The sequence below is a fragment of the Peromyscus californicus genome, unplaced genomic scaffold (genome assembly GCF_007827085.1).
Source record: "Peromyscus californicus insignis strain IS unplaced genomic scaffold, ASM782708v3 Scaffold_5__1_contigs__length_169319896, whole genome shotgun sequence".
Lineage (NCBI taxonomy): Eukaryota > Metazoa > Chordata > Mammalia > Rodentia > Cricetidae > Peromyscus > Peromyscus californicus.
The window spans coordinates 62,848,505-62,876,354 of NW_026294573.1; the positions used below are offsets into that span (position 1 = coordinate 62,848,505).

General features: G+C 42.0%; 1 protein-coding gene across 3 annotated transcripts in view; it reads right to left on the bottom strand.

The window, feature by feature from the left end:
* The window catches only part of Focad (focadhesin), a 287,598-nt gene that overhangs the window by 5,952 nt on the left and 253,796 nt on the right, over positions 1-27,850 (bottom strand). For all 3 annotated transcript variants that reach the window (XM_052717956.1, XM_052717954.1, XM_052717955.1), the window contains 6 exons: positions 12,696-12,824; positions 9,853-9,968; positions 5,602-5,862; positions 4,831-4,920; positions 2,140-2,317; positions 446-543 (listed from right to left, as the gene is read on the bottom strand). In XM_052717956.1, coding sequence (XP_052573916.1) covers positions 446-543; positions 2,140-2,317; positions 4,831-4,920; positions 5,602-5,862; positions 9,853-9,968; positions 12,696-12,824 — 872 coding nt within the window. The remainder of the gene's footprint in view (positions 1-445; positions 544-2,139; positions 2,318-4,830; positions 4,921-5,601; positions 5,863-9,852; positions 9,969-12,695; positions 12,825-27,850) is intronic.

A 27,850-nucleotide genomic window follows, 5' to 3' on the forward strand; every position in this document is an offset into this window, starting at 1 on the left:
TGCCAGTGTTTCTCATAATAAAAAGAAGAAATACTGTGAGAGTGTGTTTGATTTTGGATCTCGGCTCACCCCAAAGGCCATGGCTTCCAGGCGCAGTTCCCAGGGTGACACTATTGGAAAGCAGTAGACCCTATAGGAGGCAGTAGCTAGGGGGAGATTTTTTTGTATGGGCGGGGGAGGTTGATCCGAAAAGAACTATGAGTCTTAGATCTGGCTCAGCCACACACTCCTTCCATGACCTGTCACTTCACCACAGGTCCAAAGCTGTGGGATCAATGGATCCTGGGCTAGAACTCCCAGAGTGTGAACCAAATGAATGTTTTCACTTTGTAAGCCGATGACCTCGGGTATTTGTTACAGCAGTAAAGACGGCCATGGGGTCCTCTCCTGGGAAAGAAATGGGACATTTTACATTTTCAGGTAAGCCCACAGCTTCTCAATGTACCTCATCAAGAGCCACACTCTGAACAGATGCTGGTTGGTAGGCAAGGGTTCTCATATAACCCATCAGCTCCAAGAGCCACTCCAGTCTCTTCAACACACCTGAAACAGATCAGCAATAACCATCACAACTGAAGCAGGACCAGTGCTCAGGATTCCTTAGACAGCTTTAAGATGCAGCAGTCCTTGAGATGTCACTGCCCACAATAAAGTTTTTACACTATTTTAGCCTTTATGTTTAAGTGAATCCTTCTTTAAGCCCCCCCTTACTCGATAGTGATAGAACACACTTGTTGGAGGCTTTTCTCTGAAAACTGAACACATCAGGAGAGATCTGGACAGAAACTAGGCAGTCATGCTGGATCTCAGTAGTTAGCTGTTATACAGTCCTCCTGTACTTTCCTGTGCTCAATACAGCAGAATAATCAGAAGTCTGTCATCTGCCTGATGATAGAAAATGGTTTTGGGGTGGCAGAATCAATTTCCATCTGTGTGTTCGGAAAACTAAAGTAAAACTGACAGAAGCAACTTAGTGTCTGTATTCATGAGGGTCTAGAGCAGTGGTTCTAACTTAGTGTCTGTATCCATGAGGGTCTGAGCAGTGGTTCTAACTTAGTGTTTGTATCCATGAGGGCCTAGAGCAGTGGTTCTAACTTAGTGTCTGTATCCATGAGGGTCTAGAGCAGTGATTCTAACTTAGTGTTTGTATCCATGAGGGCCTAGAGCAGTGGTTCTAACTTAGTGTCTGTATCCATGAGGGTCTAGAGCAGTGATTCTAACTTAGTGTTTGTATCCATGAGGGTCTAGAGCAGTGGTTCTAACTAAGTGTCTGTATCCATGAGGGTCTAGAGCAGTGGTTCTAACTTAGTGTCTGTATCCATGAGGGCCTAGAGCAGTGGTTCTAACTTAGTGTCTGTATCCATGAGGGTCCAGAGCAGTGGTTCTAACTTAGTGTCTGTATCCATGAGGGTCTAGAGCAGTGGTTCTAACTTAGTGTCTGTATCCATGAGGGTCTAGAGCAGTGGTTCTAACTTAGTGTCTGTATCCATGAGGGTCTAGAGCAGTGGTTCTAACTTAGTGTCTGTATCCATGAGGGCCTAGAGCAGTGGTTCTAACTTAGTGTCTGTATCCATGAGGGTCTAGAGCAGTGGTTCTAACTTAGTGTCTGTATCCATGAGGGTCTCGAGCAGTGGTTCTCAACCTTCCTAACACTATAACCCTGGAATACAGTTCCTCATGTTGTGGTGACCCCCAGCTATAAAATTATTTTCGCTGTTACTTCATGACTGTCATTTTGATACTGTTATAAATTGTAATATAAATATCTGATATGCAGGGTATCTGATATGGGACCCCTGTGAAAGGGGCATTTGACCCCCTTAAAGGGGTTGCAACCCACAGGTTCAGGACTTAGTCTAGAGGAACAAAAATAATATAAAAATCCTCCAAAGAACTCATTCCTATACCCAAGAAATAGATGGTGTGAGCTACAGTCCATTGAAGGCACTATTCATTCATCTGGGGTAAGACCAGACCCGCATCGGCAAACAAGCTAGGTTTTTTTTTCTTTGATCCATAATATTTTTATTGATTATCTGGGAATTTCACATCATGAGCCCTGGGCACACAAGTTAGCTTTTAAGTTGAGGAGACATGTACAGCTGGAGAGAGACAGCAGGCCACTGTTTGCGTCCTCACCTGTGTTGGCATGGCTCACAATGCGTGCCTGGTATAAGCTGTGCAGAATCATCCAGGCCAGAGCCTCTTTCTCCTGGTGCTGCAGAGCAGCCGTGATCAGATCAGTGAGGCTCATCAAGGGGAGTCGTCCTTGAGAGACTAAGTACAGTCGGACAAAGGCAGCCTTTTCTAGGTTGTCCTGTGGGGGAGGGATTGTCCAGTCATTAGTGATCAACAGAACTGCAAGGCAAAGGCAATCTTGATGTGATTTCCGCAAGCACTAAAACTATCCACTTCCTGTGGCAGAGCCTAGCTGCCTGTACATGCGACAGAAGGCCGCAGTGCCACACTTGTTTTTTCATGAAAACTATGAATATGTTCGGAGGTTGGCGAGTAAGCATACATAGTAATAACACAACACATGCTATGTTCACCATGTTCCAAATACCAGTCTAAACACTTAATATATATTTAGTGCAGCAGTTTTCAAAATCTGACCCAGAATCCTGGGGATCCCAATACCCTTTGAGAGGTTCTGTGAGGTCAAGACTATTTTCTAAGTCCACCAAACTATTTTAGTATCCATTGCATTTTTAATGCCACTTAATTTTTTTTTAAAATCCATTTATAAGGGACAAGAGAGATGGCTCAGTGGTTAAAAGCATTTGCTACTCTTCCAGGACAACAGTGCAATTCCCAACACCCATATGGTGGTTTATAACCATCTGTAAGTCCAGCCCTAGGGGATCTGACACTGTCTTCTGACCTCCATGGGCACCAGGCATGCACATAATACACAGATATACATGCAGATAAAACACTTCTACACATAAAACAAACAAATAAATTGAGATGCAGTTATACTTAATGTAAACAATAAAAAACAAGCCAGGGAAATATGCATAAGGGATTCAGCTGTGTATCTGAGCTTCATAGTTGTGTCAAGGAAAACACTGATAAGGTGGAGTTGAGAACTAAGATTGTTCTATATATGGGCACTACTTCCTTGAAAGAATGACGACAAACTATGGCTATTTTAACTGCCCGTTATACAGACTATTTTACCAAAAACTTGAAGAAATGAGCCCATCACACCAAGGCAAATACTTCATAATATTTGTTGCCAATAATTAAATTTATATCATCTAATAAAAATTAGATTTTCAGAAAAAAATTTGTCTACTTTTTTGAGCTTGACAACCTCCCAGTGTGTAGATTGCTTTTTGGATAAGACTTCTGAGGATCACAACAAAAATGATGTTTTTAGTATTATATTATAAAACATACCAACATTTGGAAGGCCTTCAAAACTTGACAAGCCAGCATTTTCCAAATGACCAGTGTATGGTATTAGGAAATCATATATCTATCAAAGAGCTGACATTCAAAACAAACCAACGGATTTTAATGTCAGAGTGGGCAAACTTCCTTGGCATGGTTCTGGAGAATTGCAAATTATTTTGAAGAAACTACCAGTTGTTGACTTTTGATGCAATATCAAGGAAGAATGTGGTGCTAAGTAATTACTGAGTTCTTGCTTTGAGCTGGTACTGTTCCAAGTACTTATTATGGACTAGGTCATCTAAGTCTCCAGACAACCCTAAGAGGTAGATGCTATTGAACCCATTTTACAGACAGGGAAACCAAGAGGTTATAAAACTTGACTAAGATCACACTGTTCACAAGCTGCAAATCTGGATCTCACTCAACAGCAGTAAAAATCTAGACTCATTCTTACCACTTCCCTGAACTGCTTCTCTCTGTTTAAAATAAGCAAATCTCCAAAATGCTGAGAGCCAAACACTGTAATAGTGGTTCTCAACCCTAGGATGTACCAGTATTGCCTGGTTGGAGAGACTATCCAAATATAGACTGCTAGGTCCCATGGTCTCAAGTGGGACTTGAGAATTCCCATTTCTAATCAGCACCAGGCCCAGAGACCCCAGGTTGAAAACCACTGCTGTGTGACACAAATATTCAAGGATCCAACTGAATAAGCAAACCTGACAGAGACAAGATAATTACCAGCAACTGGGGATGAGGGGCTCATGGTACTACATGGTATGAAAGGTTCTATTCAAATAAGTACACCAATTGGAATGTATTTATGCCAAAATATTTGATGATTACTTGGAACTCCAACTTCACAAAGCATTTTGTATTTACTTCATTATGTGACTGGGTCTGGGGGCTACTTGTCAATTTTGTCAGGACTAACAGTACTTGTTTTTCAAATGACCACCCTTCTGCATTACAAAAGGCCAGTATCGGGTAACAAAAAAATAAATAAAATAAAATAAAAAATAAAGAAGAAGTGGTGAGAAAAGAACTATTTGTTTATGCCTTCAACATACCAGCAAGTTCTTTGGTCAGATTATTAGAATATTCCCATTCTGTGGGTATTATCTCGAAGACATTGTCCTATTCTTGTTTTTGCCAATGGGTAACAAAAGTATACTTGACAAAGTGTAAGAAATTGTGTTACCAAGTTATTTATCCATCTATCCATCTAGACAGTATGCATTAAACACCGATCACAACACCAGGCTGGCCACCAGATCTGCCAAGTGAAGGAAAAAGTCAGCTCCCTAAAGTTATCCAGTAACAAGTTTGATGTAAAACCACATTCAGCCAAAAAGATATTGTAAACAACTCTTCAAGTGGAATCTCTGCCTCAACAGTGAAAATATGCATAGATGGACACATTGTTACCTGGGTAATCTGGGAAAGCTGGTTGGCACCTTCATCCGTCATCTCCGAGAGGCACTTGGCTACACTGATGTACAGCTCGAGATCACTTCTCTGACAAAGACAAATCTCAAACATGTCAAAATACAATGCAAGACAATAATATCAAGTCTATTAATATTCTGATGAATTTATTAGACTTGTTTATCCCCAGTAACAGCTGCTGATGAGATTCTAATGCTACCAAACCAAAACACACGGTCTGTCTTTTCACAATTGAAAAATGTCTTCTCCACTGTTCTGTGTGTTTGCTTGGCTGTACTTTTCTCTCCCTCTCGTAAGTCCATTATTCTAAGCAGATCTGAACCTTGTTGTGAAACTTCAGTGTAGAGGTTCGTAGTAGGAGGGGAAGGGCCGGCATGAAACCATAGGGTAGAAAGTGAAAAGTAAGATAGTGATGAATAAATGATAATAAAGTGATAACTTATGACAGATATGATAAATAAGACAGTGTCGTCAAGGTGCCCTGGGTAGGGATTTCTGTGCTTACTCATCTCTGGCAGGCAGCTGGTACAGCACTGGTTAACTCATCTCTAAGCTTGCTCAAAACTTTGGTTCTACTACTCAACCTCCACTTAGATCTTGGAAACAAATACACTCCTAGTGAAAAATGTGGTTATTTCTTGCTAGTCTTCCCACCCATATTCTTCAAACATTCCCAGCCTGCTTTGCCAAAATGACTTTAAAGAAGCCCCAGCATAGAATGTCAGGAATGTAAATATTTCTGTGCTTTACCCGAATCCTATTTGGCAGAAGGTCAGAAATCCTCCCCGCAGCATCACAGAGCAGACTCCAGAGGTGGTGGGAAGGGCTGGGCAGTTTCATGGCCTGGCTCAGACCCTGTAAGGCGCTTGGGCACAACTCGGGATGGCTAGGTGGGGAAGCTGCTTTAAAAACTGCCACCATTAGGTTTTCAACAAAACCTTGGATCTGTTCTTCAGAGACGTGCTTTACCCACAGAGGCATAGACACCAGGAGGTATTTCTTGATACTCAGCTGGAAGAGAAACAGAAGACGTCAGTCATAAACAAGGCAGTCTCAGTTTGTGGTGCTCTGAGGCTCTAGGTCATCACTGAGTTGGAGAGAAGAAAGATTGAAAACTGTGGGTTACTTCTTTCTCCCTTATTTTCCCATGGCTTCCCAGTCCAAAGGGTCACCGACTCTTCCATTTATAGCTGTTTCAGTTACTTCTGATCCAGGGTGACTCATGTGTACATGTAGGATCTGTCAGTCCACTCAACTGAATCGTCAAATAGCTTAAACCCTTTCTGAGATGGGAACAAAATGCTACTTCTGAACATACGTGACAGTTGCTATTCTAATCTTTTCTAATTATTTTGGCGTTTCTGTATGTGGTGTTTGTATATGTGTCTGCACACATATGTGGGTGCTGGTGTCCATGTATGCAGGTGTGTGCTGCAGAGTTCGAGGAAGCTAGTGGTCAACTGAAGGTGTCTTCTTCAATCATCATCCATCTTATTTTTTGAGATAGGGTTTCTCACTGGACACAGAGTTGGATATCCAATATCAAAAACTGGATAGGCTGGCTGGCCAATGAGCTTCATGGATCCCTGTCTCCATTTCCCCAGCACTACTGTTTCACATACACACAACACACCCAACCTTTACATGGATGCTGGAGAGCTGGAGATCCAAACTTAGGTCCTTATGCTGACACTGCAAACATTTTACCGACTGATCCATTCCCCCAGCTCCTCCGATTCAGTTTTAAAACTGAATTCTCCAGCAAGAGAAGCTGTCAATCTACTCAACTACTCTGCTTAACTTAAACCTTAGATCTTTTCAGAGATTGGAATAAAATGCTACTTCTGAAAGTATGTCATAGCTGCATTTCAGGTTTTTTGGTTGTTTCTGTGGTTTGCGTGCACTGTTTGTATGCATGTGTGCGGGTACACATGCAAGTGTGTGGATGTACGTGTGGAGGCCAAAGGTGGGAAGCTCATCTTCTGAAAAAATCAATGGAACAAAGCGTCTGATATTATTATATTCTTCTGAGGAAAAACAGGGAAGCAATAAGCGGAACTGGTGTGCTGGGCCACTTCTGACCAAAGAGCCACCCAGTGATCAAGCGGGCCTGACCAGGGCATCTCAGCGTACATGAAAGGCAAGATGAAGCAGTACTAACTGTTAGCAGTCACATGCACTTAAACATTCTTAGATGCACAAGTTTGATACTAATGGACAAGTCTAGAAGAAGTTGGTTAGAGAAAAAAAAGTAAAATCTTTCCAATAGGTCCAATTAAGGTGGCATAAGTTTTCTAAAGAGTACATCTTCAAGACTATTCCAGCTCAGATCATTTTAACAATGATTAACAACATACATCCACAACTAAAACAGATGCCAAGAGCTGAATAGGTCTAAATCAGAAACGGCAGGCCTACAGGAATGTAAAGAAAATTCTAAGGTCAACAGAATAGGCTGTTAGACACTCGATTAAATGGGAAGAAAGAGTTCATGGCACAAAACTTTGGAGCCAGCCATATACTAGCTTCCATGTATCACCTTATGCAAATTTTGCTCCAAACACATGTCTCAGTTTATCAATCTACAAAGTAAACTTCCTGGGACCAAAGCTTCATAATAGGATTCTATGCTAAAGAATTCCTAAAATTTATGTGCAGTTTAAATGAACAGGGTAGTTGCATATATCAACTCACAGCAATTGTGACAGCATTCACAAGACCTGCATAAGTTCAAGCCAGACCAAATCCCAACATGGAGAAGAGAGGAGAGATGGGAAGAAAGCTCCATCCCTAGCTTAGGAGCCATTGGTAACTGACAGCTTCTGGAAAGAGTCAGCTTTCTTTATGAGTGTGACTCCTGGTAGGGATACTCTACTCCAGTGGAGAGTCACACACCCAAGAGTATCTGGGCAGCATAAATTGCTCTTGATGGACTAAAAAGAAAAAAAAAAAAGGGACATAAAGCTGGGTCAGTAGCGAAGGAGGTAGATATGGAAGAGTTGGGGAGGGGTTTAATATGATCACAGCACATCGTACAAAATTCTCAAAAAACTAATGAAATAATGGAAGAGGAAAAGAAGGACTGTGGGGGCCCACAGAGGCTCCCTAGTAAGGCTACTGAAGGTCAGAAAGTCTGAGCTTGCTTTGCCCAGCAGGGCTACATAATGGGATGATTTGGCCAAGGGTGTGGTTACCAGGTGTTTTGAAGGGTCTACACTTGTTGGTACTTTACACCTCAGCCTTGAAAGGGGGAGGTCTTTTGCCCTTTCCCTTGCTGATGTATAAAAATCCCATCATGAATAAAGTTGAGGCAACTGAGTATTGACTCAGGGTCTACCCAAAGCTATCCTGTGTCTCTGTCTTTCTCTCCATCTAGAACTATATTTCTATCTAATACTTCTTCATTCCTCACTCCTCCCCGCAATAACCCTTTGAAAGGTCGGAGCTGGTCTCCTACAAAGGACAAAACTAGGGTCTGAGGAGATGTCTCAGCTGGTAAAGTGCTTGTTGTGTATGCACTTTCAATCTCTAGCACCCATGTGAAAAAGCATGGTAGTTTTCCTGTAATCCCAGTGCTGGGGAAACATAGAGAATAGGATCCTGGGGCTTGCTGGCCTGTCAGTTTAGCCAAATTAGAGAGCTCCAGGTTCAGTGAGAGACCTGGTCTCAAAAATAAGAGGAATGCAATTAAAGAAGATGGGCAACATTGACTTTTGACCTCCACCCTCACATACTCTACATATCCCATGCACCTGTACGTACATAAATATGTATGTATATATAGTATATATATATATATATACATATATATATATACTATTACACACAGGCAAAATTATACACAGTATATTACATTATTAGTAGCTTAAGTCTCAGATGAGAGTAGAGACTGACTGAAAATGGGCCCAATTTTTAGTTGTGTTGAGTGATGTGAATATTCATGGAGATGTACTAAAACTCACCAAAGTTTACCACTAAACTAGCCACTTTTAGGATATATAAATTACACCTCAATAATGCTAACTTTTAAAATGAGCTGCCAGAGACATTAGACGTTAAAGCTGATGTCTATAACATGGATTGAGTGCTAACAAGAACCAGGTACACAGCAAGTGACAGCTAGATGGAAACCACTGGAGTACAATGGGAGTATCAGTGATAGAGAAAAAGGTGCAAACTTCAATAACACACATCTTCAACTAAAGACCCTCATGGAGAATAAGAAAGACTAAACACAAAAACAATGCAGTCAGAACTAAAGCCAAGACATTGAGGCTGTAAGAGAATCCTGTACTGCTTGAGAAAACTAAAGCCAGATCACAGATAGAACTCAACATGATGATCATGTACTGACGATCAAGTTAGAGCTTTAGGAAATTATGGAATATCTCTTTTATTCTGCAGCAGATAGACTCAAAATTCTTCCGTACTATATGTCTCTAAACACTTACTCTATTCTTATGCACCTTTGGCCAATGCCTGGAACATGCTCACAAACACAAAATGAAAGGGTCCCTTCTACCTCATTAGTTTGTTCATGCTGAATACTCAAGCAGAGGTGTACATTCCTCTAACTCCCTCCCCAGTGTCTCTCTTTGAATGCTGACCCAGATCCTACCAGGCTTTCAAGATTCACCTTAATTGTACCCTACTCCAAGAAAGGGAGGTGGGGATACATACAAGAGGTGTTCGGCACAAATGGATTTGTCTTTCTCTTAATATCCATACTATATTATCAAGCAAACTTTGTTCCAAAAGTAATGTTAGTATCTATGACCATCATTTCTCCACTTTAGTAATAGTGGCAGTTAAAACAAATTTAAAATAAAAAAAAGTAAGGGTAGGATTAGAGCCATATCCTCTTCTAGGCTGCTAGCCAGATCAAGTATTGGTAAGCTTTGGTTTTTCTACTCATGACTCAGTGACCACACTCCAGGTGAGTGCGGCCGTCCCCGAGAAGAGCCATCCCGACTATGCTTAACACCTGGAACGACTACATACGCTCAGACCATGGAGCAGTGGTGGCATCACCCACAAGCCCAGCAGCGCAGCTGCGCTCTGCGAGGACGACGCCTGAGTCACCGCAATCTCAAGGCACAGCTGCTGGATCTCCTCACCTGAAAGACAGGAAAGAAAAAATACTTTCTGGAATACAGTGCTCAGCCCCCTGACTCAAAGTCAGGACCCAATGCCTGAATCAAGCCATCTACTTCGGTCACTTCTGCACGTAACAGAATTCATTCAACCAAGGGGTTCAAGAATTTTTGCGCAGAGAGGCAAAGAATGTGTCCAGTGGAATCAGTTCTAACTCTTGGGACTGCCACGGGCTTTAAAGTATCTGAGGAAATTTCTCTGATAACATCTAGAGAAATCTGGACACTCAAATACTATTTAAAAATAGGAGAAAATGCTAGCCACAAATCTCCCAGTGCCTCTCCCCACCTCTTCTCCAGCATGTGTTCAGCACATAGGGAATTGCTGTCTGGTGTGCCAGTTAATTCTTTGCCACCCTGACACAAACCAGGGTTACATGACAAGAGGAACCCTCAGCTGAGAAACCGTCTCTATCAAGTTGGCCTGCAGGCAAGTCTGTGGGGCATTTTCTTGATTGATGATTTATGTGGGCGGGCCCAGCTAACTGGACAGTGTCATCCTTGGGAAGATTACCCTGGGCGGTATCAGAATGTAGGCCGAGTAAGCCATGGGGAAAAAGGCCAGGAAGCAGTGTTCCCGGGTCTCAATTTTGGTTCCTGACTCCAGGTTTCTGCCTTGAGTTCCCTCAGAGATAGATAGATAGATAGATAGATAGATAGATAGATAGATAGATAGGTGTATATATAGATATAGATAAATAAATAAGACTGCCCAAATTTTCTGGAGTACATAAGATCATGAGTGAGTTCCAGATGTCACACACTGAGCTAACAGGTTTGTAGGTACATGGATGGACTCTCTGTTTAAGTGTGATTGCTTTTACATCCTGGTTCATCACTTTAGGAGTAAGAAAGTATTTATTTTGTTTTTAGTATAACAGGAATGCACAGTAAAGAGACTGAATATTTTTAAAGACTTTGAACTTTTAAAGTGTTTGAATCTTTTTAAAGACTATAAGACTTACACAGATTATAAAGACTTATACTATGTTGTGGTGATATATTGTGTACCCTAATAAACATGCCTGAGAATCAGAGGACAGAGCCAGCCACTAGATTAGACACAGAGGTCAGGTGGTGGTGGCCCACACCTTTAATCCCAGCACTTGAGATCTCATGCCTTTGCTTGGGAAGCACACACACCTTTAATCCCAGGAAGTAATATGGCAGGGCAGAGAAAGGTATATAAGGTGTGAGGAAACAGGAACTCACTCTCTTTGGGCTGAGGATTTTGTAGAGGTAAGGACTAGCGGCTGCTGTTCTGCTTCTCTGATCTTTCAGCTTTCACCCTGATATCTGGCTCTGGGGTTTTTTTTTAATTAAAAGACCATCTAAGATTCGAACAACATTATGTTTTATATTATGATAGTAACACGCAATCTTAGGGATAAACAAGAAAGGAAGGATGATGGTTTGACAGTGGTACACATTTGTGTCAAGTGGGCAACAGATCCATAGTTTTGGTTGGTTTGTTTGTTCATTGTTTTGTTTTTGTCAGCTCAATCAATACAAACTACAGTCACCCAACAAGAAGGATCATCAGGTGAGGAATGTGAGCATGCTCTGTGGGCATGTCAGTGGGGCATTTTCTGGACCGATGACTGATATGGGAAGACTCATCCTACCGTGCACAGTGCCACTCCTGGACACGTGCTCTTGGGTTGTATAAGAAAGTAAGCCCGTAAGCAGCATTTTCTATGGCTCTCTGTTTCAGTTCCTGCCTTCAGGTACCTGCCTTGGCTTCTGTGTTCAATTTCTGGCCTACAGAACTAACTAAGATAATAAATTTTGATAAGTTTGCTTCACCAGCAATAGAAACCTAATAAAGCATCTGACATGGTGCTTCCTGGAAACCTAGGGCTCTGTAAGTGCAGTCTGATAACTGTTAAACTAAGTCTGCATCACATACCAACAATAAATACAACTCATAAAAGAGCTATTTGGCTTTTTTGTTTGTTTACTCTTGTTCTTTGGCTTGGGGTGTGTGTGTGTGTGTGTGTGTGTGTGTGTGTGTGTGTGTGTGTGTGTGTATACACATGTATATATGGGTGTGCATATGGAGGCCAGAGATTAGCATCATGTTATTTTCCTCAATCCCTCTCCACCTTATTTTTTTTTTAAGACAGGGCCTCTCCCTAAACCCACAGCTCCCTGATTTGGTTAGGCTAGCTGGTCAGCAAGTCCCCAGTAATCTTCCTGTATCTGCCTTCCAAGCAGTGAAATTATAGGCATTCGTTACTATACTCAGCTTGCTTGCTTTATTTATTTATTTACCTATCCACCTACCTACCTACCTACCTACCTACCTACCTATTTACTTATTTATTTATTTATTTATTTATTTATTTATTCATTCATTTATTTGTTTATTTATTTACTGCATAGGTGTGAGGAGTCTAACTTGGGTTATCAAGCTTGCATAGAAAACACTGTACTGACTAGGCCATCTCCGAAGTTCCTATCTAGAGTTGTTGTTGAGGACTGCATAGGTCTCTGTCTTTAGATCTCTTCCTTCCCACCCTCACCTATAATGGCTCAGTGAAAGTAACTCAGTTATTGTATGTAAGATAACAACCTGCAAGATAAAATAAATCTACCAGTCACTGTCAACTGTGACACAAAATCTGCTTTTTTTAGTCAGGCCAAATCCTAAGAGCAAAGCCTGAAAACCTAAAAGCACTCGATATTTACCAAAGTTTAGCCTCATAAGTGGAGAGAGGAGTGCAGCCAAGTTTACAGGAGGATACTGGTAGCTTTCGCCAACAGTTGCTATGGGTTTCATCACTACTTTGAGAAGAGAGGGAGGCACAGCTTCAGGACCTACAACAGAAAAGAAAAAAAATAGCAAAACACTTGTGTAGCTGGGCTAGAATGGAAATCATTAGCTGTTTATTTTCTTTCAGAGCCAAAGGCTCCAATATCACAAATATTAGTTACGATCAATGCTATGCTGTGAATCCAGCTCCTTTTGGTATAAACCTTGTTCTGCCCTGTTCTCGCTCATTGTCTCCAATCTTCTTTTGTTTGGTTAGACATGCTCATATCTGTACTATCTTTTACACTTCCATGTCTCTTTATCTATATTTTTAAAAAGAATGACTTACCCTTCATTATTGTCTCATTGCTCTTGGGATGGTATTGAATACACTTAAAGTAAGAAAGACCAGGCTTGCCCACTCAACACCTTAGAGGAGCTATGGAATATCTCCACCCACTATGGCCCTAAAGCACCACACCCATCACCTACCACTTAAAAAACAAAACAAAACTCTTCCGCTCCTAAGCCATAGTACTTGCTCTAGAGGTGAGCACCAAGGAAGAAATAGCTATTGCATATGTTAATCAGCTACCTCAAACTTTAATATTGGTCCTTATGATGGGAGAAGAGTACTAAGAGTTGATAACCTGAATTCCTAGAGTAGTAACAGGTAGATGTAAAAGGCAGAAATAGCCATTAAAATAGGCATATAAAAGTGATGCTACAAAAAGCCATAGAAAAATAAAGATATAGAAAATGTATACATACAGAAAAATGTAGACAACAAGAAGAATCAGCAGTAGTAAGAATGACAGAGCTAGATCACAGAATAGAAAGGAGAAGCTGGGGAAAAAGAGAAGGAGGGGCAGTATGGGGATGCAGGAGGGAAAAACCAACCTTGTGAAAGGCATAGCAAGGGTGAATGGAGAGCTATGTCACAACACAGAAAGGAGAAGCTGGAAGAAAAGGAGAAGCAGGGACCCAGGAGGGAAAAACCCATCTTGTGAAAGGGTTTAGCAAGGGTAGAGGCAGAGCTACATTACAGTATAGAAAGGAGAAGCTGAGAGAAAAGAGAAGCAGGAACCCAGGAGGGAAAATCCGACCTTGTGACAAGTAGCAAGGCTGACAGAGCTAGATCACAGAACAGAAAGGAGAAGCTGGGGTAAAAGGAGAAGGAGCGGTGGTGTGGGGACCCAGGAGGGAAAAACTAACCTTGTGAAAGGGATAGCAAGGGTAGAGGGAGAGCTATGTCACAACACAGAAAGGAGAAGCTGGAGGAAAAGGAGAAGCAGGGACCCAGGAGGGAAAAACCCATCTTGTGAAAGGGTTTAGCAAGGGTAGAGGCAGAGCTACATTACAGTATAGAAAGGAGAAGCTGAGAGAAAAGAGAAGCAGGAACCCAGGAGGGAAAATCCGACCTTGTGACAAGTAGCAAGGCTGACAGAGCTAGATCACAGAACAGAAAGGAGAAGCTGGGGTAAAAGGAGAAGGAGCGGTGGTGTGGGGACCCAGGAGGGAAAAACTAACCTTGTGAAAGGGATAGCAAGGGTAGAGGGAGAGCTATGTCACAACACAGAAAGGAGAAGCTGGAGGAAAAGGAGAAGCAGGGACCCAGGAGGGAAAAACCCATCTTGTGAAAGGGTTTAGCAAGGGTAGAGGCAGAGCTAGATTACAGTACAGAAAGGAGAAGCTGAGGGGAAAGAGAAGCAGGGACCAAGGAGGGAAAAACCCACTTTGTGACAAGTAGCAAGGGTGACAGAGCTAGATCACAAAACAGAAAGGAGAAGCTGGGGGGAAAGGAGAAGCAGGGACCCAGGAGGGAAAAACCGACCTTGTGACAAGTAGCAAGTCTGACAGAGCTAGATCACAGAACAGAAAGGAGAAGCTCAGGGGAAAGGAGAAGCAGGGAACCACGAGGAGAAAACCGACCTTGTGACAAGTAGCAAGGGAGACATAGCAAGATCACAGAACAGAAAGAAGAAGCTGAGGGGAAAGGAGAAGCAGGGAACCAGGAAGGAAAAACCGACCTTGTGACAAGTAGCAAGGGTGGCAGAGCTACATCACAGAACAGAAAGGAGAAGCTGAGGGAAAAGGAGAAGGCAGTGTGGGGACCCAGAAGGGAAAAACCAACTTTGTGAAAGAGATAACAAGGATGAATGGAGAGCTAGGATGCAACACAGAAAGGAGAAGCTGGAGGAAAAGGAGAATCAGGGACCCAAGAAGGAAAAACCCACATTGTGACAAGTAGCAAGCATGACAGAGTTAGATCACAGAACAGAAAGGAGAAGCTGAGGGGAAAGGAGAAGCAGGGACCAAGGAGGGAAAAAAACCAACCTTGTCACAAGTAGCAAGGAAGACAGAGCTAGATCACAGAACAGAAAGGAGAAGCTGGGGTAAAAGAAGAAGCAGGGACCCAGGAGGGAAAAACCAACCTTGTCACAAGTAGCAAGGGTGGCAGAGCAAAATCACAGAATAGAAAGGAGAAGCTGGAGGAAAAGGAGAAGCAGGGACCCAGGAGGGAAAAACCGACATTGTGACAAGTAGCAAGGGTGATGGAGCTAGATCACAGAACAGAAAGGAGAAGCTGGGGTAAAAAGAGAAGGAAGGGTGGTGTGGGGACGCAGGAGGGAAAAACCAACCTTGTGAAAGGGATAGCAAGGGTAAATGGAGAGCTAGGACGCAACACAGAAAGGAGAAGCTGGAGGAAAAGGAGAAGCAGGGACCCAGGAGGGAAAAACCCATCTTGTGAAAGGGTTTAGCAATAGTAGAGGCAGAGCTAGATTACAGTACAGAAAGGAGAAGCTGAGGGGAAAGAGAAGCAGGGACCCAGGAGGGAAAAACCGACCTTGTATGTAACAAGAGTGACAGAGTTAGATCACAGAACAGAAAGGAGAAGCTGGGGTAAAAGGAGAAGGAGCAGTGGTGTGGGGACCCAGGAGGGAAAAACCAACTTTGTGAAAGGGATAGCAAGGGTAAAGGGAGAGCTATGCCACAACACAGAAAGGAGAAGCTGGAGGAAAAGGAGAAGCAGGGAATCAGGAGGGAAAAACCCATCCTGTGAAAGGGTTTAGCAAGGGTAGAGGCAGAGCTAGATTACAGTACAGAAAGGAGAAGCTGAGGGGAAAGAGAAGCAGGGACCCAGGAGGGGAAAACCCACCTTGTGACAAATAGCAAGGGTAACAGAGCTAGATCACAGAACAGAAAGGAGAAGCTGGGGGAAAAGGAGAAGCAGGGACCCAGGAGGGGGAAACCAACCTTGTGACAAGTAGCAAAGGTGTCAGAGCTAGATCACAGAACAGAAAGGAGAAGCTGGGGTAAAAGGAGAAGGCAGTGTGGGGATCCAGGAGGGAAAAACCAACCTTGTGAAAGGGATAGCAAGGGTAAAGTGAGAGCTATATCACAACACAGAAAGGAGAAGCTGGAGGAAAAGGAGAAGCAGGGAACCAGGAGCAAAACCCCATCTTTTGAAAGGGTTTAGCAAGGGTAGAGGCAGAGCTAGATTACAGTACAGAAAGGAGAAGCTGAGGGAAAAGAGAAGCAGGGACCCAGGAGGGAAAAACTGATCTTGTCACAAGTAGCAAGGGTGATATAGATAGATCACAGAACAGAAAGGAGAATCTGGGGGAAAAGGAGAAGCAGGGACCCAGGAGGGAAAAACTGACCTTGTGACAAGTAGCAAGTCTGACAGTGCTAGATCACAGAACAGAAAGGAGAAGCTGGGGGGAGTGAGAAGCAGGAACCAAGGAAGTAAAAACTGACCTTGTGACAAGTAGCAAGGGAGACAGAGCAAGATCACAAAACAGAAAGGAGAAGCTGAGGGGAAGGAGAAGCAGGGAAACAGGAGGGGAAAACCAACCTTGTGACAAGTAGCAAGGGTGACAGAGCTAGATGACAGAACAGAAAGGAGAAGCTGGGGGAAAAGGAGAAGCAGGGACCCAGGAGGGGAAAACCGACCTTGTGACAAGTAGCAAGTGTGGCAGAGCTAAATCACAGAACAGAAAGGAGAAGCTGAGGAAAAAGGTGAAGGTGGTGTAGGAACCCAGGAGGGAAAAACCGACCTTGTGAACGGCATAGCAAGGGTGAACGGAGAGCTATGTCACAACACAGAAAGGAGAAGCTGGAGGAAAAGGAGACAGAGGGAACCAGGAGGAAAAACCAACCTTTTGAAAGGGTTTAGCAAGGACAGGCAGAGCTAAATTACAGTACAGGATGGAGAAGCTGGGGAGAAAGAAGAAGCAGAGGGCCAGGAGAAAAAGAAGTGTAGTAAGGGGTCAAAAAAGGAAAACGAAAGGCTGAGAGCAGTGCCGTTGTGGAGGCTTGGAAGTCCAGGAGTGTGGTGCCAGCACCTGCTGAAGACTATTATCTGCATTATAACACGATGGAGGGCACCACATGACTAGACAGTAAGCTTGTCAAGGCATCTTGGGTGTATAACAAAGTCACTAAGTATCTTAGTGATGACTGTCTATCATGCCCCAAAGGTACTACATCAATATAGTGTTAACAAATGATTGGAGTATTCAGTTTGCAAAACATTAACCCTGGAAGGCACACCCAAGCCAGCACATTTGAATGTGCCAAACAGAAGCTGTAAAGGGTGTGCCAAAGTATCCTTCCAACATGAGCAACAAAAGAAAATGTGTACTTTAATTGGATTAGGCTACAGTTCAAAACTTGTGCTCACAGAATATCATCTATGAAGTCAGAAGAAAAACCTAGGAATGGAAGAATTTGCAAATCATAGCTATAGCCCACTATCCAGAATGAATGAGGGACCCTTCCTGCAACTCAGTAATCCAAAGATAACCAAATTTTGTCTAATGGGTAGAGGACTTGAAGACAATTATAAGAAAACATACAAATGGCCAAAAAGGACTCAACTTATTTTTTTAAAAATTATTTAAAATAATTTTAAAATTTAAATATATTTTGATCATATTCTTTCTTCCCTCCAAGTTCATCAGGTCCTCTCTTCCTCCCTATCCACACAACTTCAAACAAGTTCTTTCTCAAAAAACAAACCAAAAACCCAATACAACAACAAAACCCCCAAAACCTAGAAGACAAAATAAGACATCACCTAAAAAGAAACAAAACAAACAAACAAAAACATCAAATTGAAACCAAATAGAAGCACACACACAAAAAAATTGGAGTTCATTATTTGTTGGTCAACTACTCCTGAACTTGAGATCTGTCCTAGAGTGGTGGATATACCCAATGTAATTCCATTGGAGAAAACTGATGCTCTCTCCAAGCAGCTATAAATGACAATTCCATTGTTAACCTTTACTCTAGTGGCTAGGCTTATATTCATTCATTCATTCATTTTATTCTTTTTTAAATTAAATTTATTCATTTATTTTACATCCCAATTGCCGTTTCCCCTCCCTCCTCTCTTCCCATCCCCCACTACTCAGAAAGGTGCAGGGGCCCCCATGGGTGTCAACAAAGCATGGTGTATAAATTGAGGCAGGACTAAGCTTCTCTCTCCCCCATAAATACAATTTTAAGGATGGGCAGGGCAATCCAGCATGAAGAATAGGCCCCCAAAGCCAGTCAAAGTGCCAGGGACAAGCCCTGCTCCTACTGCTAGGAATTCCACAAGCACACCAAGCTACACAACTGTCACACATATGCAGAGGGCCCAGGCTGGTACCATACAGGCTCCCTAGCAGGTCCAGAGTCTGTGGGCTCCCATGAGTCCAGGTCAGTTGTCTTTGTGGGTTTCCCCATGATGATAATGACGCCCCCACCTTGCTTGTACAGTCCTCCCTCCCTCTCTTCAACAAGATTCTCTGAGCTGGGCCCAGTGCTTGGCTGTGGGTCTCTGCATCTGTTTCCATCAGTTACTGGATGAAGGCTCTCTGATGACAATTGGAGTAGTTACCAATCTGATTACAGGAGATGTCCAGTTCAGGCTACCTGTCCATGACTACTAGAAGTCTTAGCTGGGGTCATCCTTATAGATTTGTGGGAGTTTCCCTTACACCAGGTTTCTACCTGACCCCAAAATGCTCCCTATATTGAGACATCTCTTTCAGTACTCTCTCCCTTTATCCTAATCCCTCATGTTCCCATCCCTACCCACCCCTAGTCTACCCAGGAAATCTCTTCTATTTTTCCCTTCCCAGGGAAATCCATGCATCCTCCTTTGGGCCCTCCTTGTTACTTAACCTCTTTGGGGCTGTGGACTGCAGCATGGTTATCTATTTAATATAACAAAATAAAATATAATAAGATAAAACAAAACTATCACATCAAAGTTGGGCAAGACAGATCAACAGAAGGAAAAGAGCCCAATAAAAGGTACAAGAGTCAGAGACCTACTCATTCACACACTCAGGAATCCCATAAAAGCACTAAACGGGAAGATGTAAGCACAGAAGACTTGGTGCAGACCCATGCAGGCTCTGTGCTACTTCAGTCTCTGAGTTCATAGGAGCTTTGTTCATGTTGATTTAGAGGGCCTTGTTTTCTTGGTGTCTTCTATCCCCTCTGGCTCTTACATTCTTTCCACCTCCTCTTCCAAAGGATTCCCTGAGCTCTGAGGAGAGGGATCCCAAAAAGGACTTGAAAAGGCGCTGAGTATCAATATTGGGTCATTAGAGAAACATAAATCAGAAGTGCATGAGCTATTACTCCAGAGTCAATCATATCACAATAGTGACAATAATCCAACTAAAAGCAGTTGTCAAGAAGATGAAGAACTAGAACTCCACATATCCACTATGGGAAAAGTGGCATTTTTAAAAAAAGTTAAAATAGAATTTCCACATAATCTACCTCTCTGATGAATGTATATCCAAAACAATTAAAAATAAGCAACTAAATAAAAATTTGCAGATATATAGCAAGACCAGTCTGGAACTCAGTCTCTAAAAACCAAAAATCAAAACCACACCTATACACAAATATTCATAGCAGCACTATCTGCAATAGCAAAATGTAGAAATTGCCCTGGTGAAAAGGGAAAATGTGGTTGGTTCATGCAGTGAATTGTCACTTAGCTCTAAAGAGACAAGTAGGTAGCTGCTACAGTATGGATGAGTGCTGGAAATACTGGGTTAAATGAAAAGAAGTCCATCATGGAAAGCCACAGATTGAATGATTCCATTTAAATGAGATATACAGAAAAGACAAATTAGAGACACAAAGCAGAGTATTGTTGCTAAGAACTGGAAAACATGGAGAAATGGAAATAATTTGTTCAATGAGATCAAGGTTTCCTTTTGGGGTGATAAGAATGCTCTGGAAGTAGATACAGGTAGCAGAACAGGAATTGTGAATGCTCCGAATACCCCTAAATTGTGAACAGTTCAAAGAGTCTTTTCTTTCCCTAAATACAAGGGCACACATATGCCAGGCTGACTTAGACAAGCTATGTAGCTGAGGATGACCTTAAATTTCTGGTTCTCCTCCCTCCACCCCCTAATAGAGAAGGACTGCACTAGTTTACATGTTGGGGATTGGCTTCATCCATGCACTTTACCAACTGTATTCATCTTCAGAGAGATAGGTAGAAATCTTAAAAGATATTGATATTAAGAGGGGCCCTGAAGAATAGACAAAGCCTTGGCGCCCTGGCATCTTTCTCTTTCTGGTACCTGTAATGAAAAACACTCCCACAGTCTGGCCTAGCCAAGGGAATCCTTGTGAGGACTTGTTTTGGGCAAATGTGTGTTTTGATGACTGCAGGCCTCTTTGGGAGGACACATCAGAAGCCTGAAATGGAGCCAGTGACCTTTGAGAATGTGGCTGTGAACTTCATCTTAGAAAAGTGTGCTTTGTTGGATTCTAGTCAAAAGAAGCTCTACAGTATTGTGGTGAAGGAAACATTTTTGAAATTGATCTCCATAGATAAAGCAGTAGAAGAAAAAATTGGAGAGGACTGCAAAGATCTCAGAAAAATGGGGTAATTTATATTCACTAGGAAAGAATTAATCCAAATATTTGGGAATCATGGGACAATGGACAACCTACCAAAATATACCTAAAGTGAAATGTACTTAAGGGAAAAATGATTCTACACAAATTTCTATAATGGAGCACTGAATAATACAATTCAATATTAGGGTATCTCCTCTCAGTAATCTATCACTATCACAAATATGTCATGTAACATTACACTCTGAAAGAGCATTTCCAGTGGTTTATTACAGAAAACTTCCCTTCATATTCAAAAGTTAAAAAAAAAAAAATCAGAAAAACACTCCCAAGCAACTACTCTCTAGCTACTGATCCACAACTGCATCAGGACTGTTGTTACCAAGAATTTTAATGGCCTTAGATCTTAGCCAGGTTCAAGGACATTCTCTTTTCTGACTTTCTTTTCTCTACTCTTCCAATTACAAGTGCATCACCGGGCCAGGAAGATGGCTCAGTGGGTAAAAGAACTTGTTGCCAAGCTTGATGACCTGAGTTCAGATTCCTACAACCCATGTAAAAGCTAGATGGAGTGGCACGTGTCTATAATCCCAGCACACCAACTGCAAGATAGGGGGTGGAGACAGGAACATCCCCCTGAAGCTCACAGGCCAACTAGCCCGGAGTGCACAAACCAGCACTATACCAAAGAGACCCTGCCTCAAAAACAAGGTGAAAGGTGAGGACCAACCCCTGAGGTTATCCTCTGACCTCCACACAGGAGCTATAGTATGTGCAGGTCCTCACACAAACAAAGACATCATGTGTACACATAGACAAACATAAATAAATATTGTATATGTACCATGTTCCCATTCTTAAGATAACTGCCTATGGAAATAAACTCCCATGTTCATCCTTGGCTGAGTCTACATAAACTCATCCATGCTCACAGTTTCAAGTACTACTATAAACCCCACTTACTTCCAACTCAGAACTGAATACCATGTTTCCAACTCTCATTCCCACCAAACAGCTAACAAATCAGTCAGTATGTTCTCTAAGCCTAGATGTCCTTACCCTTGGGCTGCTCTCTTCTACTGGATAAAACTAGTAGCGGACCTTGCAATGTTGCACTTTAATAACCCCTTTTCCGGCTAGATGGGACTCCAGTGAATACTACGAAAAACTTAACCACGGCTGCTTCCAGAAGACGCCCTGGCAAAGATAATAGAGACGTTTTATACACATGTGCACCCAAGTGTTTACTGAGTATTAGACACTGAACACTGTTCTGGCAACAGACACAGAACCAAGGATTATGCTCATGGAGTTCATTTTCTAATGAGAGGACCAAAAAGAAGGAAAAAAAAGGTGAAACCAGGTGTAACACCTCTGATGATAACAGGGTGATTGCACATAACTCTATATTGGTAACACGTTTGTGGTAAGAATCTTTAGCAATTCTGGCTACAGACTCAAGTCTGATTTCATGCAACAAGAATTAATTTGCTTCATTGTATTTTTAATTATGTGTATCTCTGTGTGGGTATGTGCATATACATGAATGCAGATGACCTTGAAGACCAGGGTTCTGGATCCTCCTTGTGGTGATATTGTGTTCTCCAAAATATTGTGCACCCTAATAAACTTATCTGAGGGTAGGAGAACAGAACAGCCACAACATTAAACATAGGTTTAGGCAGTGGTAGTACACACATCTTTAATCCTAGCATTCCAGAGGCAGAGATCCATCTGGATCTGAGTTCAAAGCCACATTGGAAACAGCCAGGCATGGTGACACATGCCTTTAATCCCAGGAAGTGATGGCAGGAAGCAGAAAGGTATATAAGGTGTGAGGACCAGGAACTAGAGCCTGTTAAGCTTTTAGGCTGTTATCAGCAGTTCAGCTGAGATCCATTCAGATGAGGACTCAGAGGCTTCCAGTCTGAGGAAGCAAGATCAGCTGAGGAATTGGCGAGGTGAGGTTAGCTGTGGCTGGTTCTGTTTCTCTGATCCTTCAGCATTCACCCCAATACTTGGCTCCGGGTTTGTTTTTATTAATAAGATCTTTTAAGATTTGTGCTACACCCCCTGGAGCTTGAGTTACAGGTGGTAGAGTCACCTGATGTGGGTGCTGTGAATTAAACCTGGGTCCTCTGGAAGAATACCTGGTGCTCTTAACCACTGAGCCATCTCTTCATGCCCTAATTTGCTTTTTAAGGGTCCTTTTGGTACACATTCAGAGAAATGTCCCAGTGAAGAGGCAGACATTGCAAATATGTATTGGGTGTCTTTAATTCGTAAGTAGATGTCTGTTTTAGGGCCTAAGTATTTTATGTCAAATGATTTCAAAATTATATGACTTGTATTCCAAGATACAAGATATAATGCAGGGTGCATTATAGAAAATGTGTAGTTTCCAAAAGACCCAGGGAACCTGGAAAATGGATCCAACTTTTCATCATACAAGGACCCCATGTGAACTATGAACACTGTTTATGTTTTATTGCTTAGACAATGAGCTCTCTTCTGATGGGATGAATTTCACCATTGACTATACTGCGTGTGCATGCTGCTCCAGCAATGACTGTACTGTATGTGCATGTTGCTCCTGCACTGACTACATTGTATGTGCATGTTGTTCCTGCACTGACTGTACTGTATGTGCATGTTGCTCCTGCACTGACTGCACTGTGTGTGCATGTTGCTCCTGCACTGACTGCACTGTGTGTGCGCACGTTGCTCCTGCACTGACTACACTGTGTGTGTGCATGTTGCTCCTGCACTGACTACACTGTGTGTGTGTGCATGTTTCTCCTGCACTGACTGCACTGTGTGTGCATGTTGCTGTTGCTCCTGCACTGACTGCACTGTGTGTGCATGTTGCTCCTGCACTGACTGCACAGTGTGTGCATGTTGTTTCAGCACTGACTGCACTGTATGTGCATGTTGCTCCTGCACTGACTGCACTGTGTGCGCATGTTGCTCCAGCAGTGACTCTACTGTATGTGCATGTTACTGCAGTCTTCATTAAAATTGACCTGATATACAGGTAAGTGTCAGAAACAACTTGTGAGATGGAGTATGGGGCTGAAACTCAGGCCTCTGCTACAGTGCATTAAATCTTTCACAGTTAAAAGGGTGGGGCATCAATATTGAGAAGCATGATTAGAACTGCACAAAATCTTCCTCTGTGTTTGGAAGGAACCCATTCTGACAGCCAGTGGAATGATGGGAACCAGAGTTACAGTTAGGAATGGAAAAAGTATTTGGCGGTTGTATGTATCTGGGGAGGAGGGTAAGAAAGAAAAAGCCCAAAGCATATCTGGAACACAGAATCCTGGTTCCTTCCACAGAGATCTTCCTTATGGGACAAAAGAATACAAACAATAGGAATCATCAGGTCCTTTATTTCAATTCTTTGTCCTTCCATCAAGTGTCTTAGGTAAGATGACCACTAGAATGTCATGAACAATGGATCTGAAACTGAGAATGCCTATGGGTACTTGTCGAAAAGATCCAGATGTTTTAAAATCTGAATGAAAAGCTGCTTTACATCTCTCATCCAGCTGACAGCCTCAAAGTTATAAATGGCATATCCGAGCATAATGCATTACAATAGGACCTATTATCCCACGTACTCTGGCTACACAGAGGACTGTGCAGCAACCTAATTACTACAGGAACAGTCTGGCCACAAGTGGGCTAACAGCTAGGGTGTGTAATCTCCATCCTCAGTGCGCCACTTGTGTGATACAGACATTCACTTTCTCCATCATCACTGTTGCTGGACACAAACTAACTCAGCTTAGAGTAATCCCACATTTAGTACAAACATCTACAAGTGACAGAGGCCAGATATTTAAATTATATTGCATGCCAGGTAGTCTGTTCTAAGGCATTCTTCCTACACATTGAAGAAATTATAGTCTAATGAGAAAGGCAGACTTGAGACAAAGAAGTATAAATTGTCATGTAAATAAAGCCACATATGTTGTAAAACATGAAAAAATAAAAAGATACAGGAAGGTTAGAGCTGGGAAATCAGATCTAATCAGAAAACGTCATTGAAAGCCCAATCTTCTCTTACAAGAATAAAAGACGTCAGATCAATATGGAAAGGATGAAGTCCATAGAGAATTCAGGCAGACATCATTATAGGATGGTCTGTTTGTGGGAAGTACCAAATGCTTTGCCCCTGACCAGAAACTACAATCAATACAGTTGTTGAAAAGAATTGATTCTGAAATATCAGATACTAAAAGCTGGTAGAGTACTCTATCTTAGGAGCAAAAACCTCAACAACATTCAGAGTTACCAAAACTAAAAAGACATCTTGAGTCCTTGCACCAGGAAGGCCACCAAGCAGAGTGGCAGCCAGCAGAGATCAGAACCTAGAGAAGAAGGTAACCTAGTAGGGCTATGGCCCAGAGGGGAAGGGGGATTAGTTACATTCAGGTGGACTGATTAGTTGAGCAAACAGGCTGAGAATAACGAGCCAGGTTACCAATAGTCCAGAACACAAAGCTGAAAATAGGGAGAGAGAGAGAAACAGAACGGGCGTTGAATTAGAACTGCAAATATGGGCATGAATTTGTGGACACAGAGACAGTTTAGACACAGATAAAGATAAAGACACACTGTGATGTAGAAATAAGCAAGATATAAAAGAAAGTAAGAGAACATTCCTGCAAGCATTGACAATTACCCCAATTACCCCAAGAGAAAGGCTCCATACCCAGACTTTGGCTTCTCTGAAAAACAAAACAAAACAAAAAAAATGGGCTACCTGGACCTATCTCCACGCCTCATAGCAATAATTTAGGAAAGGTATACTAATGGACACAAAAAAGCCAATGATTGAAAAATAGAATAAACAACAGAATATACTTGTATATATACATCCATAAAGCCTCAAAGTGTCACCATACAGATATTTACTGATGATAAAGGAAAATGAGTGACCTCATTTGGAGAAACCCAAGTGATATGTTTAACCCCACAGAGAAGGAAGCAGGATACTGCGTGGCATCTGATGGATACAGTGAGCACAGAAGTCCTTTCTGTGATTCTCCTGACAAAGATGGCTGACCCGACTCTACCATTGGAAACATCATGAAACCCAAACTGGAGAATGTTCTATGAAATAACTGTTTCTAGTCTTAAAACATGACCAGGTTAAAAAAGAGAGAGAGACAAGGCTGAGGAACTACTCCGGATTAGAAAACTGGAGAAAAATGACAACCAGCAAGCACTCCACATTAGACTTTCCTACAACAGCCATCACAGAGATTATAGTGAAGCTTAACTTGTGGTTTCTGGGTGAAAGGTAAAGAATTCTCTTCCAATTGGAGAAGAGAGACAGTTTGTAATTTCCCTGTATTTTATTTTTTGTAAAATCAAATGTAAACAAGTACAAACATTAAATAAAAAATTCTGAAACAAAGAGATGGCTCAGTGGGAAAAGCACTTACCACTCAAACCTCACAACCTGCATTTGATCCTAGGATCCACACGGCGAAATTGAGAGAACAGTCTCACAAAGTTGTCCTCTGACCTGCACACACATGTGCCTGTACTCACACACATATACACATACCATAATGTCTTAGTGTTTCTGTTGCTGTGAACAGACACCATGACCACAGCAACTTTTATAAAGGGAAACATCTGTTGCATTTTCAGAGGTTTAGTTCACTATCATCATGATTCAGCATGCAGGCAGATAGGATGTTGGGGAAGTAACTGAGTGTCCTACATCTTGACTTGAACGTAACAGAAAATGAACTGAGACACTGGGCGTGGCTTAAGCATATATGAAACCTCAAAGTCTGCCTCCACAGTGACACACTTCCTCCAACAAGGCCACACCTACTCCAACAAGGCCACACCTCCTAATAGTGCCACACCCTTAGGGGGCCATTTTCTTTCAAACCACCACACATAACAGTTACTTTGAAAAAAAAAAACCCTCAAAACTTTAATTTGTTTTGTTTTGAAGACAGGGTTTCTCTGTGTAGCCGTGGCCATTCTAGAACTTGCTCTGTAGACCAGGCTTGGCTCGAACTCACAGAGAGATTCACCTGCTTCTGCCTCCCAAGTAGTGGGATTAAAGGCATACACCACCACTGCCAAGCAATTTTTAAGTGTTCTTTTTTTTAAGATTTATTTATTTTTATATATATGAGTGTCCTACTTATATGTATGCCTGCAAGACAGAAGAGAGCATCAGAAAAAACAAGGCATCAGATCCCATTATAGATGGTTGTGAGCCACCACGTGGCTACTGGGAATTGATCTCAGGACCCCTGGAAGAAAAGCCAGTACTCTTAACTGCTAAGTCATCTCTCCAGCCCCTCTAAACTTTAATTTTAAAAACTCTTACATAGTGAATGCATGCAAAAATGTTCATTCCTTCTGACACTGAAATAAAAATTAAATCATACTTATGACATCATATTATACCTGAATGGCTTTTATTGTTATCATTGGTTTTTAATGTATGTTGCAATGTTTTATAATAGGATATTCTGACTAAAGGAATTCATTCTTTGTTTAGTTACTATTACATAACCTGACTAATAACTTGTCAAAAACTCTATAATGAAGAGTCAATCATTTTCTCAAGTTTCCAGAAACAACTACACCTATAAGCTTAGGTGGCTTGCCTGAATTTGCATATGCTGCAAGTAGTACAAATGGGATAGGAACCGAGGTAGTCTGACTCCCGTATTCCAACCTTTATGGTATACTGATTACTATTTTCACAAAGGGTTCATAATCCTTTTGCAGCATTGAGAAGCCATGCCAGGGTCTGGAGAGATGCCTTAGTGAGTAAAAGAGCTTGCTCTTCCAGAGGACCCAAGTTCTGTTCCCAGCACACACACTGAGCAGCTCAGAGCTGCCTGTAACTCCAGCTTCAGGGCACTCCACACACAGAGCAGGCACTAATACCAACACAGACAGACAGGCAGACACATAGACACACACATGCGCATGTGTGCACCCCCACACAAACATAAAAATAAGTCTTTAAAGAGGTCATACCATCCTTCTCATTACCAAAGATAATTGCCCACTAATAAACTGCTGAGACTTTATCATAAGAAAAGCTATAATAGAATAGAGAAACTTACCCAGATAAAGATATTCACTATATAGATACTTAGTGAAATTCCAATTGTGATATATCAACTTGATGAAGTATTAATTACATTAA